At 45.1% G+C, this 19,073-nt stretch overlaps 1 protein-coding gene across 1 annotated transcript in view; it reads left to right on the top strand.

The window, feature by feature from the left end:
* Window positions 1-19,073, top strand: part of LOC146822439 (uncharacterized) — a 486,581-nt gene that overhangs the window by 465,305 nt on the left and 2,203 nt on the right. Inside the window, exons 3-4 of the mRNA XM_085613550.1 lie at window positions 1,142-1,153; window positions 18,607-19,056. Of these exons, the coding sequence (XP_085469676.1) occupies window positions 1,142-1,153; window positions 18,607-19,056 (462 nt within the window). The remainder of the gene's footprint in view (window positions 1-1,141; window positions 1,154-18,606; window positions 19,057-19,073) is intronic.

The following is a 19,073-nucleotide window of genomic DNA, read 5'->3' as shown; positions in this document are numbered from 1 at the left end:
ATGGCCGTCCGCAGGGGGGGCAAGGAGGGGCGCTTGCCCCCCCCCTGGACGCTCCTCCTTGCCCCCCCTGTGGCCACTTATGCTTTTACGGACGCCTTTTGTCCGGGATTACGTGGGCCCTGCAGGGAGCAGAGGTGTTCCCTGCCAGAGGCCTCAACTCCCTGATGGGGCTCCTTGCACTCCTCCTCGCTGCCCCTCCCGCCCATTGTCATTCTGTCTGCGGCTGATTGCCACAAACAGAATGACAATGGCCGGTTTGAGCTGCGCGCCACAAGCACGAGTGGTTAGGTCTGGACACAAAGACCTCCTTTTAACACTCTAAGGGCCGGCTTTAGGGCGGTGCAACCGGTGCCACCGCACTGGGTGCTGACTCTTCGAGGGGGCGCCTATTTGGAAGTATTTTATGGTTTTAAAAGCACCTGCTGCATTGCCGGCCTCCGGAATTGTCATACAAAAATAAAAATGTCAAGATAACTTGGTGATTAATGTTCTTCCTGGAGAGAAAAGGAGTTTTGTCAAGTGGTATTTTTAACTCATTTTATGTATCACAGAGGGTTAATGTGTGTGCTGCAAAGAATGTGTACCATGCAGATCACAAAATGCATATAGTTTAAATAGGTCAGTGATTTTGTCAGAGAGATCCTTTCGGTAAAAAAAAATCATCATTATGAAATGTAACCTCCAACCATCGGGTTCTGATTTACTTTCTGAGTCTGTGCTTCTCCAGACCAAGCACTCTTAAACTATACTGCCTACCAGTATGGATGACATGCAACTCCTACACCTTGTAGTCCTCTGTATTATGTAACATTTCCTATACACTGATTTACACACCTATGATTGATTGCATCTGAGTAGTGTTTGCGATGTAAAGTGCTCTGACACCCTAAACTGGTACAGGTGGCACTATTAAATACATCTGAGAGAGAGTGGTTATGGAGACTTGAGGGGGTACTGTACTGTTAAAGGGTAGTAGTGTGGGAGTCTGTGGGGAGCGCCCGTGGGGGGCGCCAACAAACTTTGTTGCACAGGGCGCCACCAGCGCTAAAGCCGGCCCTGAACACTCTGTAGCCTGAGAGCAAGGGGTCTTCTGAATGAAGTTCGGGGGGGGGGGGGGGGGTCGATGTATTATTCTCCCAAGTCAAAAACTGAGGTTGCAGCATAGACCGGATTTCAGATCCCACTAAAACGTACACAGACTTGTGTCAATAACATATCTATCTGCCAGTATGCACCCTATCATGTCTGGCAGGACGTCCCGACCCTGTGTTTCACTGCCTCATATCCCCCTGCACCCCAGTCCCCACTGCCTCATATCCCCCTGTACCCCACTCCTCGTGCTGAGGGCCGGCTCGAGGGCGGTGCGACCGGTGCCACCGCACCGGCTGCTGACTTCGTGTAGGGGGCCCTAATATGATGATTTTAAAAGCACCTGCTTCTTTCCTGGACTCCTAGAAATTTTCAGCCACCATTAAATTTTGACTGCAGTGATTAATGCACTTCCTTAGAGAGAGAGAGGGAGAGATCAAAGTTTTGTGTAATGGAAGTTTCTACTCATCCTAAGGTAGCGCAGAGGGTTACTATGCTTGCTGCAAAGAACGTGCAGCTCACAAAGTGCGTATAATGTAATGTAAATAGGTCAGTGGGTCACACTTTTGTCAGAGAGACCATATTGTTGATAACTCTTTATGAGTTAAAATCCTAATGTGGAACAGTGAGCAAGTAACTGTTAGCAAAGATGCGCGCAAACTGGGCTAGGGCGTTATGATTCCCCCCCAGTTTTTCATTATCCTAATGTGGCAAAATGGGTTAATTTGGGTAGAAATCAATTCTTATTAATAAAGAGAACCCCCCCATCCATGGTGCTAGGTTTTAAATTCTAGGTTTCTGATTCTCCTGACCAAGCACCCTTAAACTATCCTGCCTACCTGTATGGATGACATGTGACTCCTACACCTTCTTGTCCTCTCTCTTATGTAACATTTCCTATGCACTGATTTACACACCTATGATTGATTGTCTCTATGTAATCTGTGTGATGTAAAGTGTTGTGACACCTTACACTGATAGGAGCGGCGCTATAAAATGAATTAAATGCACCTGAGACTGAATGGTTACGGAGGCTTGAGGGGCGCTGTGAAAGGATGGTTATGAAGAACCTGTAGTGGAGGTGGTCATTGGGGGTGCCAAAAAGCATTATCGCACTGGGCCCCACGAGCGCTAAAGTCGGCCCTGCCCACGCTCACTGCCTTATATCCCTCTGTACCCCACACCTTGCGCTAACTGCCACAACATATCCCTCTGTACCCCACACCTTGCGCTAACTGCCACAACATATCCCTCTGTACCCCGCACTTCGCGCTCACTGCCACATATGCCTCTGTATCCCACTCCTCACACTCACTGCCTGATCGCTCATTTTACCCTGCCATTCATCTTCTACGTGTTCTCTCCCCTTCCACTCGTTCTACCTCTGTTCACCCCTTACTTCTTTTTGTGCCTTACTTCTTTTTCAATATCTCTACTTCTTTTCCTCTTCAGTAACATCTGTGACACATCTCTGCACTTCCTTTATATCAACGCACCCCTCTACCTCGCCTGTCTACCTCAGTCGTTATTATTCCCTCTTCCTCAGCTGTCTCTACCTGTCTCTGACACACCTCTCCCTCTCTCTACCTGGCCCTCTCTGGTTCTACGACTGCGTTATTCTCCCCTCTCCAGCTTTGATTTACCTGTCTCTGCTCCTGAATCTTTTACTTCTACACCTCACTTCTTTGTCTACCCTTCACCCATCGCTACCCTTCTGTTTTCCTCACTACGGTCTTTACCCGACCCACCTTCAGTGCCTCTTCCCATTTCGCCTCACTCCCTCACAGTGCTCTCCTAGCATGCATCTGTTTTTCCCCTCACCACCATGCCTGCCTCTACCCCTCCTTACCTTTCTAACCAGCCTAACTTTCTACTTTCCTGTTATTCCTGGTAGTGAACCTTTCATTTCACCCCTCCGGTTGTATTATCTACGCATTCAAATTGAGTAGCTCATTGCTGTGCTCCCAACCTGACATCGAGACCCAGTCCCCTAGCCTCTCAACATGCCCAGATATAACAACAAGCATTGGCATAGCCAATTGGTCTCGCCTTTGGGACCTGCTGCAGAACTAAATACTTATACTGCTGGCATCATACTTACCCAGCGCCAAGACGCCTTGGCAGAAGTGCGCTATATAAGTTCTTCAGTCAGTGAGTCAGTCATAAGGTCCCAAAGGCGAGACCTATTGGCTATGCCAATGCTTGTTTTTCTCAGGTTGGCCTGAACATTACCCGATCCGGATTGTCTGCCGTTTTAGCCCCGCCCCCATTAACATTAGCCACGCCCCTTCATTTGCCAGGTTCGCCCCCCCCTGGAAAAATTTCTGCGGACGCCCATGTGTCCAGGCCCTTGTCTCTGATCCGGTGCTAGTAGCGCCTAGACATATGAGTTCAGTCCAAGTATGTCATTAAACAGTGATTTTACCAATCTTACATAGCTGTCTAGGAACAATGTAATTTACAAAATATCACCGCTCAGACTGCCACTCCTTGGGAACTTGAGCTGAAATGGAAAAGAGGCCCCTAGAGCCAGGCGGGCAACTAGAGCCAAATTTCGGGGGGAGGGGGGGGGTGGGCTAAGTCTTCCAGCCATAGGCAGAGTGGCTGTAAGAAGGGGTGACAACACAACAAAAGCCTCATTAACCAGCTGACACACATGAGGGGGGGGGGGGGGGCGGTGAGCCCAATGGGTGTTCCGCGCCTGCCCTGAGCCACCAAAGAGTGTGGCCCCTGGTATACCACGTGATGAAGTTGCGCGGAGTGTCCCTGGAATACAACTAGTGGTCGAAGGGAGGGGTCTGAAGGGCATGACAGGCCCATGCTTTTGGCATTGCAGAAAGCCAGCTCCCCAACTTTTGATGGCAGCACAAGCGCCCCGGTATGTCTAATTGCAAGAGTTAAATGTAAGTCAGGGAGACTCCTGTGCTGACACCGACGGAACCGTCCCGGCATGTCTAATTCCAAGAGTTAAATGTAAATCAGGGAGTCTCCTGTGCTGACACCGAGGGAACCGTCCCGGCATGTCTAATTCCAAGAGTTAAATGTAAGTCAGGGAGTCTCGTGCTGACACCGACGGAACCGTCCCGGTATGTCTAATGCCAAGAGTTGAATGTAAGTCAGGGAGTCTCGTGCTGACACAGAGGGAACCGTCCCGGTATGTCTAATTCCAAGAGTTGAATGTAAGTCAGGGAGTCTCGTGCTGACACCGAGGGAACCGTCCCGGCTTGTCTAATTCCAAGAGTTGAATGTAAGTCAGGGAGTCTCGTGCTGACACCGAGGGAACCGTCCCGGTATGTCTAATTCCAAGAGTTGAATGTAAGTCAGGGAGTCTCCTGTGCTGACACCGAGGGAGGGTCAGGCCGCTAAAGAAGCCCTTTCTCCGGAATGCCTGCTGCCTAGAATGCATGCCAATGTGCACAATGTGATCATCTGCGAAGCCTGAAAGCCAGTATTGGTTTTAATTGATGGACCCACTCGAGGCTTCTCGATGACGCACATTTATTCTTTCTGAGAGACATTGTAAAGAAGCTCCTAGCTACGCCGTGAAGTGTGTGCTTTTAACAAATAGTTATAAAAACATTTGCACTACGTACAGTCTGGGTATTACTTAAATCTATATTTTGAAAGCACTTTTTTATTTTAAGGTTTTGAATTGATTAACGGAATGTTGGTTAAACAGGAAATCCCACCAGAATTATGCGGAACGGTCATGGCGATGAAAGCCCCATGAGTCTCTGAAATGTTTATTTTTAAATACCACTGTGTTGTGCAATAAAAACATCCAAGCTCGCAGAATGTATGTGAACATGTACTCTATATTTTCTATAGCAGGGATCATGGGTGTCTCAATAACGGTATTTAGAGCCACTGCGCTCATTGATGTAGTCGCACATTACAGGAGTACAGAGGGCACATCCCATAATACCACAGTACCCGAGCCAGTTTACTGCCCCAAAGGGCAGCAGCCAGTGCTTACTGGTTCAAACTGCACCTTCCCATGCCCCCTCACCCACCCCAGCCCATGGCACCTTCATTGTGCCTGCGGTTTACCTTGAACAACTGTAACCTCTTAAATCCTGGTTTAACTTATTTTAAATCGGATGGACATGGAGTGTCCTGTGCTGTGACCATTGTTGAGAGATGAGCGGCATCCTTGCGCCCTTTGACCCTTTCCCTCATAAATTATGACCCTCGCCACCGCTCATCAGTGGCTGCAAATAACATATTCCACTCGGTGCATAAAGGAAACACGTGTGAGCCTGGCCTGCCTTTGCCTTGTAATGACTCCCCAGAATGAAGTGTTAAGTAACACCTGTGGTTATATGAGGGATTGCAACATTTCAGATGATGCAGTAAACATTCACTTCCCCCATAACACCTATGGGACAGCACTAAACAACTTAATGGCCGAATTCAATGGAGCTCTTGAACTGTACATTGAAGAGGGGTAATATTAAATGTCCGACTTTTAAGGGCAGGAATGCTAGTACCAATATTGATCACGTTTTGATTTCTAATGATGCTAGATTCTCTAATCTATGGATACTTGAAGAACCTTTAAGTGATCACAATAGCATTTCGATAACATTGCTTTGTTGGGGGAATAAAACTTCAATAACAACTACCTGCGTCGCTAACATTTCAGCGGCAAGGCCGAACGGCATGCGTATTAAATGGGCTGGTGCAGACCCTCAAAAGATACAAAGGGAAGTTGTCAAGAAATGTTCCCAAGAAATTGATTATTGCCTGCGTGATGAGGCCCAACAGAGTATAGTGCTCACGAATATGGTAATAATTAACTAAACTATAGAGGGCCTTTTAACTAGGAAAAAATATTTCCCGAACAAGACGTCAACGAATGGCTGGTTTGATAAACACTGTGCTGAAGCCTTGTATAATCTGAAACAGGCACTTGGCTTTAAACCAAGAGACACTACAAATATCCAGGGCCTCCGCCACAAGTATAATTTATCCCATAAAATGTGAAAAAAAGAATTACAGACAGAGGCATGGGCCAAGCTCAACCAGGCAGCAGATACAAAGGACAGCAAACTTTTTTGGGAGACCATCAACTGTCCGTTTCTAAAAACTGACAACCACATTCCTGATATAACTTCCCACGTGGAATGCAATGCTTGGATTGAACACTATTCCGCCATTTTTAACCCAGACAGGTTGCTTTTAGACTTTTCCTGTAGTGCTTTGATGTGGCCAATTTTATCTTTATCAATAACATTAGATGAGGTATACGAAGGGCTAAAAAATAGCAAAGGGGGCAAGGCACCGTGCCCTGATGGTGTACCCATAGATTTTTACAAAAATGAAATGGATCTATGGGCACCTATTTTACTACGGTTTTTTAATGCTGCTACTGAATCTGATCTCCCACTAACTTGGGGTCAATCTTTAATCATTCCCCTTTTTAAGAAAGGTTCAAGATCCGAGGCATGCAATTATCGCCCGATTTCTCTTTTGGATTCATCCATCAAAATTATCAGTAGGATATTGCTGAGCCGGTTAGAAACCTGGGCTACAGAAAATAATATTTTGACTAAAGTCCAATATGGGTTCAGAAAGGGCATGGGGACCTTAGAACAGTGTATTAACTTAGATTTGCTTATTAATAAATATACTAAGATAAAAAAGGGGAACCTGTTTTTATGCTTTGCGGATCTAAGCAGCGCTTTTGACCTTGTAGATCATTCAATTTTATGGCCCATTTTACTTGATGCCGGTGCCCCCAAGGAAATAATATACTTTTTAGCCCGACTCTATCAAACCTTATCATGTAAAGTACGTCACGGCACCAGCGGCGAGTGCACTTCCAATATTCAGGTGAAAAGAGGCATTCGCCAAGGATGTGTTTTAGCACCATTATTATTTTCGCTTTTTATAAATGAAATTGACAACATTTAAAAAAAGATCCCGGAAGATGCACCACAAGTAAACCACGAGGCTATCCCAATTCTGCTTTATGCAGAGGATGCTGTCTTGTTATCCCGCACACAACTAGGACTTCAACACTTAATAGATAGCTTTACAGTATTCATTAAAGAGAGGAAACTTTTAATAAATAAAACCAAAACTTTTACCATGACCTGTGGTAAGAAAGTTAAACCTGCAAGGACTTTTTCTATAGATGATTTTAAAATACAGTCAGTTAAAATGTTTTGTTACCTGGGTATAACTTTTTCTGATGACGGTAAATGGACCAATGAGTATGGAAATATACATTTTAAAATGACCAGAAGTATAAATAGTATTTTTAGGTTTTTGACTAAACTAGGTGAGCGAAGAATTAAAGATATGGTTGTAATTTATAACGCGAGGTGTGTGTCCTCTGCGCTATATGGGGCTGGAGTGTGGGGACACGACAGTGGGAATCTACTACAAAAAGATGAGAATAGTTTCCTCACACGCCTGCTATGTGTACCCACTTCGGCCTCCACACAGCTAATTCACCTAGAAGTAGGTATGGAGTATATCACAGACTTAGCAGCCTTACGTCCTTTGTTACTTTGGCGTTCGATATGGATAAAAAGCGAAACACTATTTACCCAAACCATTATCAGAGATTGTATGAATTTGGACCACTCCCTTTACATCCCCTGGCTTTGCTATATTCGTCACTGGTATAACCTACTGTTCCACTATGATATTTTGTTGGATCCTGAACGCGTAGCTTCCCTTCCAAAAAAAGAGCTCAAATTTACCTTTCTTACCTTTGTCAAAACTGCCAGAGAAGGTGCCATTTCAAAACAACCCACATTCAGATTTTACCGGGAACAGAATTATAACAGGGGTTTTCAGCCATATCTTACCGAAGTAACAAGAAATTCACACCGCTTTGCCTTAACACGGATGAGGTTAGGAATAGTCCACCATTTGGTGGCATTCCCCGATATGAAAAAGGGTTCCAAATCTGCGTGCCCTTGTGATGGGGTGTCCACACAGAGTTGTTGTCATTTCTTAATGTTCTGCAAATTTTATATGTATTTTAGGAAATTTTATTTAAAACCTGTCTTTTTAAAATATCAAGTGCGCACAACTAGAACCGCTATGAAACTAATTTTATCTTTAAACAGTCCTGATATTTGTTTTTTTACAGCATCTTACATTTTAAAATGTATTAGTATCAGGAAATCGATAGTTCTCTGATTATATTCAGGGTATTTTTACATGCTTTTTGCACTTTGGAAAGCTTTTTGCACATGACACTTTGTAGAGGGCAGCAGCCCATGCACTAGTATATCTTGGTACCATACATACCGCGAAGTTTGCACTAAATTGTTGCTGGAATCTAAAGTTGGCTATGCAAGTAAGCTGTATTATATAGATTTGTTAGGCTTTTTATATATTTTAGGCTTACGTTGCACATGACACTTTAAGCGGGTACATGCACTTTAAATGTTTATGCACTAAATATCTTGGTACTGTATATTCTGCGTAACTTGCACCCTAGGATTGATGGAATTTAGAGATATTGTACTGTAAATCTATTTATAAACTGTCCATTATTGCAATGTTTACGATGGTAACTACTGACGTCGTTAAGGATTCATGTATTCTACATTCTACACTTGGATCTTATTTTTACTTTATGTATGTTTTATGCTGTCATAATTGTTTGCTTATATGGTTGTATTTTTTACATACCGAATAAAAGCATATGAACTGAACTGAACTGACTCCCCAGAATGAAGAGAGGGGCATTCATTGAATATAAAACCAGCAGCTGAGTCCAGGCAATCAGAAATCAAACTTCATGGCAGTCCTGTGAGCGCTGCACATAAGTGCTGTGCTAATCTGCTTGGGGAGCATCTGGTGTAGGGCTAATAATCCCCTTTACCGCATGTTCCCACATATTTCACAGCTGAAAGGTGAGTTATGGCTCTGTCCATCACCCCCACCACACACACGTTGGATCTGCATAAAACCTGAAATCCCGGCACTAGGGTGTCACTTGCTGACTGCAACCACATTTGATGCAAATTCAACAAATTATGCCAAAGTTAAAAACATCTGAATATTTTATTACCCCCTTCAAGCTTTCTGAGTAAAGTTCTACATTATTGCCTTGTTTGCTGTTTATGCCTTTAGCGGTCTATTGTTTAGCGTGCCCATGTCATGTTACTGGCGCTTGTGTAGTGTGCCCATGTTATGTTACTGACGCTTGTGTAGTGTGCCCATGTTATGTTACTGGTGCTTGTGTAGTGTGCTCATGTTATGTTACTGGCTCTTGTGTAGCGTGCTCATGTTATGTTACTGGCGCTTGTGTAGCGTGCCCATGTTATGTTACTGGCGCTTGTGTAGCGTGCCCATGTCATGTTACTGGCGCTTGTGTAGTGTGCCCATGTCATGTTACTGGCGCTTGTGTAGTGTGCCCATGTCATGTTACTGGATCTTGTGTAGTGTACCCATGTTACTGGCGCTTGTGTAGTGTACCCATGTTACTGGTGCTTGTGTAGTGTGCCCGTGTTTTGTTAATGGCGCTTGTGCAGTGTGCCTGTGTTATGTTACTGGCACTTGTGTACCGTGCCCATGTTATGTTACTGGTGCTTGTGTAGCGTGCCCATGTTATGGTACTGGCGCTTGTGTAGCGTGCCCATGTTATGGTACTGGCGCTTGTGTAGCGTGCCCATGTTATGTTACTGGTGCTTGTGTAGTGTGCCCATGTTATGTTACTGGCGCTTGTGTAGTGTGCCCATGTTATGTTACTGGTGCTTGTGTAGCGTGCCCATGTTATGTTACTGGTGCTTGTGTAGTGTGCCCATGTTATGTTACTGGTGCTTGTGTAGTGTGCCCATGTTATGTTACTGGCGCTTGTGTAGTGTGCCCATGTTATGTTACTGGTGCTTGTGTAGCGTGCCCATGTTATGGTACTAGTGCTTGTGTCGTGTGCTCATGTTATGTTACTGGCGCTTGTGTAGCGTGCCCATGTTATGTTACTGGCACTTGTGTACCGTGCCCATGTTATGGTACTGGCGCTTGTGTAGTGTGCTCATGTTATGGTACTGGCGCTTGTGTAGTATGCCCATGTCATGGTACTGGCGCTTGTGTAGTGTGCTCATGTTATGGTACTGGCGCTTGTGTAGCGTGCCCATGTTATGTTACTGGTGCTTGTGTAGTGTGCCCATGTTATGTTACTGGCGCTTGTGTAGTGTGCCCATGTTATGTTACTGGTGCTTGTGTAGCGTGCCCATGTTATGTTACTGGCGCTTGTGTAGTGTGCCCATGTTATGTTACTGGCGCTTGTGTAGTGTGCCCATGTTATGTTACTGGTGCTTGTGTAGCGTGCCCATGTTATGGTACTAGTGCTTGTGTCGTGTGCTCATGTTATGTTACTGGCGCTTGTGTAGCGTGCCCATGTTATGTTACTGGTGCTTGTGTAGCGTGCCCATGTTATGGTACTAGTGCTTGTGTAGTGTGCCCATGTTATGTTACTGGTGCTTGTGTAGTGTGCCCATGTTATGTTACTGGCGCTTGTGTCGTGTGCTCATGTTATGTTACTGGTGCTTGTGTAGTGTGCCCATGTTATGTTACTGGCGCTTGTGTAGTGTGCTCATGTTATGTTACTGGCACTTGTGTACCGTGCCCATGTTATGTTACTGGCGCTTGTGTAGTGTGCTCATGTTATGGTACTGGCGCTTGTGTAGTATGCCCATGTCATGGTACTGGCGCTTGTGTAGCGTGCTCATGTTATGTTACTGACGCTTGTGTAGTGTGCCCATGTTATGTTACTGGTGCTTGTGTAGTGTGCCCATGTTATGTTACTGACGCTTGTGTAGTGTGCCCATGTTATGTTACTGGTGCTTGTGTAGTGTGCTCATGTTATGTTACTGGCTCTTGTGTAGCGTGCTCATGTTATGTTACTGGCGCTTGTGTAGCGTGCCCATGTTATGTTACTGGCGCTTGTGTAGCGTGCCCATGTTATGTTACTGGCACTTGTGTAGTGTGCTCATGTTATGTTACTGGCGCTTGTGTAGTGTGCCCATGTTATGTTACTGACGCTTGTGTAGCGTGCCCATGTTATGTTACTGGCGCTTGTGTACTGTGCCCATGTTATGTTACTGACGCTTGTGTAGCGTGCCCATGTTATGGTACTGGCGCTTGCGTAGTGTGCTCATGTTATGTTACTGGCACTTGTGTACCGTGCCCATGTTATGTTACTGGTGCTTGTGTAGCGTGCCCATGTTATGTTACTGGCACTTGTGTAGCGTGCCCATGTTATGTTACTGGTGCTTGTGTAGCGTGCCCATGTTATGTTACTGGCGCTTGTGTAGTGTGCTCATGTTATGGTACTGGCGCTTGTGTAGCGTGCCCATGTTATGGTACTGGCGCTTGCCCATGTTATGTTACTAGTGCTTGTGTAGTGTGCCCATGTGTGGAAGAGAAGGGAGCAGGGAGCACAATCTGCCAGCCCAGAGAATAGGACCAGGTGAGGGCAGGACCCCATTCCATATCATTTGGTGGCTGGATGGACGTCATGCATGGTAACTGTTTGTGTTTTGTAGAGTTTCACACTAGTATTTTCAGAACACAAGCCTGACAGATGGGTACTGAGCTAGTGTGAAGATGGTCTGATCAGTAGTGTTCTCCCGGTGGCTGGTCATAGCTCTCAGCGCAGCTTTTGATACTGTGTTACACAGTATCCTCCTCAAATCCCTCGCGGCCATTGGCATTAGAAACAAAGCATTGGACTGGCTCGCATCCTTCCTGTCTGACCGCACTTTTCAAATTTTCTTCAAGTCATCGTCCTCTAAGAGTTACCCCTCCCCCCATGGGGTGCCCCAAGGGTCTATTCTTAGCCCTCTTCTTTTTAATTTATATGTCACACCTTTGGCTTATGTTGCACAAAGTTCTGGATTAAATCTTTATTCTAATGCCGATGACTCACAAATTGTTTTCTCACTGTCTCAAATTTATCCCACAATTCTCTCTCCGTTGCAAACTGGACTCAGCAAAATATCTAAATGGATGAGCAACAACTTACTCAAGTTAAACGGCGGAAAGACGGAGGTCCTGATTTTTGGCAACAAACCTGATCTCTGGAACCTGAGTCACTGGCCCACTACCATGGGTCCCCTTCCAACTCCATCTGAACAAGTGCGTAACCTGGGTGTAATTATTGACAGGGGACTTTCCATGAAAGATCAGGTCAACAGAGTCACAGCCACCTGTTTCACCATTCTACGATGGCTGCGTAAAATCCTCTGGATGCTCCCCAAAAACACCCAGAGATCTGTTGTGAATGCCTTGGTGACCTCCAGATTGGATTACGGCAACGTCCTATATCTGGGGTCCTCAAAGGCCGTCACACGGCGCCTTCAGCTGGTACAAAATGCTGGAGCTTGGCTTCTCTGTGGCTGTCATAAACGTGACCACATTACAGAATGCCTGAGAGAGCTGCATTGGCTTTGTGTTGAAAACCGGATAAAATTTAAAGCTTTGTGCTTTATGCATAAGATAAAATCCGATCAGCACCCCTCTACCTTCAGGCCCTTGTCAGCCCCTATCTTCCTACTCGGGCTCTCCATTCTTCATCCCATCATCTTTTTAAGGTACCTAAGTTCAAACTTACCAGAATGGGCGGTAGTAGCTTTGCGAACTTAGGACCCAGACTGTGGAATTCACTTCCACTGGTCCTACGGATGGAAAACTGTCACATGCGATTTCGCAGAGCGGTGAAGACCTGGCTCTTCGATCTCTAAATCTTCTGCCTGATGTTGTCAATCTGTCTCTTAGCGCCGGGAAACCCTCAGGGGTAGCTGTTCGCGCTCAACAAATTCAATTAATAAATAAATAAATATAAATATAAATAGTTCGGCCCAGTCCTCACTCTGGGTAAATCATGTCCCTGCTCTGTGATAGAGACAATAAACAACCTCATGTTCCATTGAGCTTATCCTCCAGCAAGCATGCACAAGCTATGTCGGATCTTTCCTTCTCAAGTCCTGCATGATGTCTGCTTTGGTGGGTGATAGCAGTTTGGGCCAGTCCATTTTGACCATTACCAGAAGCATCCTTTCACAGCCAATCCCTGGTCCACATGCCCATTTTGCATAGAGGGATGCACTGTATGGGACATGGCGCACTCTTCATTGGTTTGTTGTTGGTCACTTGAGTGCAAAGCCCTTGTTATCGGGCCCATTGGCAGTTCTCGGCATCAGATGTAGATAGCCCTTAGGGTGGTTCCTTCATCGTGGATGCAAGCGCACTTCTTTGGCTCTGGTTAAGCTCCTGTGGCATTCTTTGTGTTTGCCATTTTTGTTCACCCTGATCATTGTCTTCTATTCTTTGTAGCTAAAAGAGCGGCTATTTGAGCTGTAGGACACAAGGCTCTTTAACCACCTGGAATGCGCCGCTGGGCGTGGCGCCCAGGTACTAAGGACAGCATTCCGGCCGTCATAAATAATGGTGGGCGTGTGCTCATGACGGCCGGGAGCCGTCCGAACTCCGCCCACTAATTATTTCGCCTGCACAGGCGGGGAATTAGCCGCGCGTGGGCGGAGCGGCAACGGTCGGATGGCTCCCGGCCGTCATGAGCACACGACTACCATGACTCATGACGGCCGGGAGCCGTCATGAGCATGGAAGTGGTTAAGTGTACTTGCTTACACCTTGCTCCATTCTTTCTGGGCTCATGTGCAGAGTAATTCACATATCCATATTTGGGAGGGAAAGAGCATGGGTGCTTCAGGGGTCTCGTCTGTGGAATGGTACTTTGACCACCAAGAAGTTTACACAGGTTCGCAAAGCCCCCTTTACAAAGTTTTATATGGTAACTTCAGTGGCGTTGATTAAAACACATTTAGGCTTGAAGGACAGACGCGCAGGTACAATTCGGAGCGGTTGGGTCCGCGCCGGGATTGCCGTAATGAAGTGGAGCAATACCTTAGGTGCAAGAACCGAAGCCTACGATTAGGTCGGGTCAGGAGCTCTTCAAGCCTTGCACGCACCTGAGGCCTCGCTCCTCTCCCGTTCGCTGGTCCCGGTGCGGATCTCACCACCCTGCCTTGCATCAGCGATCCAGCCCCCCTGTTGCGGACATCGGACGCCCTACCTTCCCCTCCTTATCGTGCATGCGTTGCCGCACCTGAGGCTCTCCGGCCCCTCTTCAAATTTTGCTATTACGCTAACTTCCCAGGCACCCTTACCATTGCCTTGTCCTGAAGAGATCCCACTATTCGTATGGGGATCGAAACGTCGTCGACCTACGTCTCTAAACTTAATACTTTATTGTATATCTGTTGATTGAGTATGAGATGCTGATCTGACTTTTACGTACTTTCGCTGTTCATTAAAAAGTCACCTTTTTAAGTCACCAGCCTGGGTTAAGGAAATCGGCTGATTTCCCTTCTAACCTCCTCACGGCTAGCGCACTCATTGAATTGTTTATTACGTTTTCCTAATTATCACTATAAATACTTTTTTCATCACTTGCATTGATCATTCTTTTGAACTCCAATTTCTTATTGTAGTAATTGTGATATTTATTCTGACTCCTGTTGAATGGGACCACTGTTCCTTAAAAATACTTGTCTACCCCTGGTCCCGTCTGACCTTCAGGGTTTTCCTAGTCTCTTTTTTGTGTTTTTAATAAGACAATCTAGTCATTCGATACACATCAATAACACATGCCTTCCTAGCTAGAGCATTTAAAAAATAAATAAAAGTGAGTTTAATTTTGGATATGATTATTAGCATCAAAAAGATGCCTGCTCTTCTTGTGGAGGCATCATGATAATGCTTTCACATTGTTTATAAATTAGAGTTACCCAACCCAGGTTGACGAGGGCCAGACTAAACACCCATTCTGGTTCCCATTTTAATTAACACATGTAAATAAGATTCAGGTGGATATTGTGAAAATCTGGCATGGCTCCACCCTCAAACTCTTTACTGACCAGGTAGGTTTACTTGATGGCTCCATGTCATTGAGAATGCAATTCACCAGTGCTGGGTTATTCTTTTACACTGTCCTTCCTTTGAAGCAATCCTCACTACCCCTTCTCCCCGGGGGCACTTTCTTTGTCTCCTTCACCTAAAGCACCCTGCTTGCCTTGCCTTTCCCTCCTCTCAGGCACTAGCCTCTGCCCCTTCTCCTAGGCCCACCAAGGTGCTCTATGCACCCCTACCACCTAGGGTGACCTTTTCCCTTTATGTAATGAAGAATTCTCGTTGTGTCCTTAATAAATGCATAGTATTCATTTGCTAAAACAAATCCAGGATTGCTTTAAACTGTATCGCAGTAAGCCCCATACACCAGAAACACAATCGATACGCTATCTTTAAGATTATTGGTAAAACACACAATTGCCATCACATCCATCCACTACTAAACACATAAGTAAAACATATGTAAATTTACAACGCCAATAGCTCTAACTCTAACAAATGCGAGACCTATTGAGTTGCAAATACTTGTTTTTTCTTGATGTTGTGCAGCATTGGGAAAGCCTATACGTCTAAAAGGTGCGACTTCTTGACTTTGCCAATGTGTGTTTATTATGGTTGTAAACCTTCTGTTCCTTGTGTAGATCTGGTCAGAGCCTCTGATCTCTGGTTACACTATGTGGAAGATGCTCAGATTACCTGTCCAGATCCTGTCCCAGACTCCCTGATAGTATAGAGGACTCCCTTGCAGCAGTGGCTTATGTTTCCCGCTGTTATTGTGATGCTCTGTGTTGCGTGGTCCATTCACTGGAAAAGGCTCTGTTAGACCCGATAGCCTTAGGAAGGTCTTTCCCCAACTTTTTACCTGCCTCCCTCCATTTTCTGTGCTCGTTTTTGCTGGCTTCAGGACTCTGCGTACGTAACCACAGCTAATCAGTGCTAAAGTGTTTGTGCTGTCTCCCCTAAACATGGTAACATGGGCTCATACTCACTTGGCATATTTAATTTGCTTATAAGTCCCTAGTAAAGTGCACTACATGTGCCCAGGGTCTGCAAATTATTAGCTACTAGTGGTCTGCAGCACTGATTGTGCTACCCACATATGCAGCCTGAAACCATGTCTCAGCCCTGCCACTGCAGTGCCTGTGTGTGTGCAGTTTACCGTCACATCAACTTTACATTTAAAACTACTTGCCAAGCCTTCAAATCTCCTTTCATTACATATAAGTTGCCCCTAAGGATTGCCCTTGGTAAACCAATGGGAGGGTGTTATGTAAGTAAAAGTCAGAACATATACTCTATGTTTTACTTGTCCTGGTAATGACAAACAGCTAAATTAATTTTTCACTGAGGAAGGCCGACTTTCATTGGCTAGAACTGGGAATTCCTTAGAATACCTTTGAGCTGTAATTCCTGATTGGAAAGGAGTAGCTGTTACATGTTTCATATTTCAAATATTTGGAATAGTAATGATAAATCCTCTTTACTGGTAAAGTCTGATTTAACATTCCTATTTTAAAAATGCTACTTTTAGAAAGTGGACTTTTCTATGCTTGTACTGCTCTTTGTGCCTTACACCCTGTCTCTAATACACGTCTGGGCTTGGTGACCGACCCCTGTGTGCATTCCGTCTAGACACCCACAGACAGTACATGGGTTGGGTGTGATTTAGCACCCATCTGCATCCATCTGTATTCTGATGGGTCTTCCTGGGCAGATGGGAGGAATGGGCCCACCCTTACACATCACAGGGTAGCAGACTGACCCATACAAATTACTGATAACTCCGTTTGGTAGTCTGGAGTGAGTGCTGGGATTGAAAGAGATACTGGTGCACTTCAAAACCACTCTTTGGAGTTTCCCTCAGATCAAAGGCACATTTGGACGTAAATGCTAAGTCTCCGGCCCGTCAAATCCGACACTTCTGGATCTTCACAGAACCGCTTTCAGAAGAACTGTGGTGCTGCAGAAAAGACTCAACTGGATTGTTTTTGTGGAAGAACTGCTTTTCTGTGTGTTGCCCTGGGGAGTGCAGCACTCTGATTCCTGGAAGGAGAGGTAGACTCTGCCTTCACTCCAACGTGTTCTCCAAGGGCTTGTTAGTTGCCTCCTGTTTCTGAAGTGTCATAGACACAAAAGAATTCCTGCACTTCTGCTGATGCTGCTGGACTCTCCCTTCTGTAAGTCCTACCCTTGTCTGAGGTGCCCCTTCCAAGTTCTGGACCTCAGAAGTGGGTTCTGCAGCTGAGTCTCTGCCAAATCCGATGTGACGCAGCACGAAGCCCTACAAAGTCTCTGCCGCTAGATGGCACAAGGCCTCCCAACGCACACTGCACCCCAAGCTCCAAGGTACTGTGTTCAGTGGGCCCAAATAGCTCCCTGTAGTCTTCCTGCTCTCCATCATAGTCGGCCTGCACTTTGAATTTGCACCGGTCCCTCTTGATCAACCTGAAGTAACCTTTTTTAGTGTTACCTGCTTTTAATTGTTTTATTAGCTTTTATTTCTTCAACATTCAATCTACTTGATTGATTTTGATCGTTTTGTACTTGTTTTACTCAGATAAATGTTCTCTATTTTTCTAAACTGTTGATGAGTCTTTTTGTGAGGTATTCACTGTGTTGTTGTATGAGTTATTGCACAAACCCTTTAAACATTGCCTTTTAAGCCTGCCTGCTCTGTACCCAGCTACCAGGGGATGAGCACAGGATAATTTGGAATTGTGTTGTGACTAGGATTGCTGGCCCTAGTTGGACATGGTGCGTTCCTCTGCCAACTAGAGACCCGGTTTCTAACAGGCTCCATCTTGCATTATTTGTGAGGCCGTGTGATCATAGGAACCGTTCCCTGGATAAGAAGGGAGGCATCTTGTTGCTGTGGATTTAACATTGTAGTGTGTCGTGGGAGAAGATCTCACTCACTGAACAAGCAACAGTTTCTGGTCTCTTGGTTACTCCTTGAGTCCACACTCCTCGATATAAGGGGATCGTGTAAGGATTGTATGCCCTTACTCTGCCTATTGCATCTTTACATTGAAAGTGGAATCTAGAATTTCTTCAGCGCACTTGTCTATATGGACAATTAAATGTATCATTAAATGCCAATTGGTTTTTCTGATGGGCTTTGCATTTAAGCTTATTCAGTGTTTATTTTTCTTAATCCAACAGGTGAAATAAATGCAGTAATAACCGAAAAAAGTAAAGCTATTAAACATCACAGGTGTGGGCAGTGATGTACAAACAGTATGCCTCAAAAACTCTTCCCTTGAAGGCTAATGCCTTGCCAAAGTCTTTTTCTACAGCAGAAAACCCAAACTGCCCAATGAGGTCTGTACTTGGCTCTTAGATATCAGCTGATAGACATTGGAGACACAACACACTGACCTACTGAAGCAAGTCTGAGGTGCTCATTACGAAGGAAGAGATAACCTGGTACCAGAAAGAACACACAGGACAGAAACCGTATGAATTTCTAGAATGTGACAAAACATTTATTAGGCAAAAAAAGAGCAAGTGTGACATAAGAAACTTCTTACTGGAGAAAAACCAGATCGATGGACTGACTGTGGAAACGCGTTCTTTGCAATGAAAGACCTAGTGCAGCATCAGAGTGTCCACGTAGAGGAGAAACCATATCAATGTACAGAATGTAATAAAGTGTTCGGAAGGAAGGAGAATCTAAGAAGGCATCAGAAAATCCACACTGGGGAGAAACCGTATGAATGTACAGAATGTGACAAAGCATTTATAAGAAATGAAAAGCTAACACAACATCAGAAAATCCACACTGGGGAGAAACCATACCAATGTACAGAATGTGACATGGCATTCATTAGAAAGTCACATCTAATGAATCATCAGAAAGTCCACACTGGGGAGAAACCATATCAATGTGCAGAATGTGACAAAGCATTTATAACAAATGGAACGCTAACACAACATCAGAAAATCCACACTGGGGAGAAACTGTATCAATGTACAGAATGTGACAAAGCATTTATAACGAATGGAGAGCTAAAACGACATCTGAAAATCCACACTGGGGAGAAGCCATATAAATGTACAGAATGTGACATGGCATATATTTTCAG

Source organism: Triturus cristatus, chromosome 6, assembly GCF_964204655.1.
Source record: "Triturus cristatus chromosome 6, aTriCri1.1, whole genome shotgun sequence".
Lineage (NCBI taxonomy): Eukaryota > Metazoa > Chordata > Amphibia > Caudata > Salamandridae > Triturus > Triturus cristatus.
Note: the sequence above shows the minus strand (reverse complement) of the source record. Positions and strands in the feature narration are given on the sequence as shown.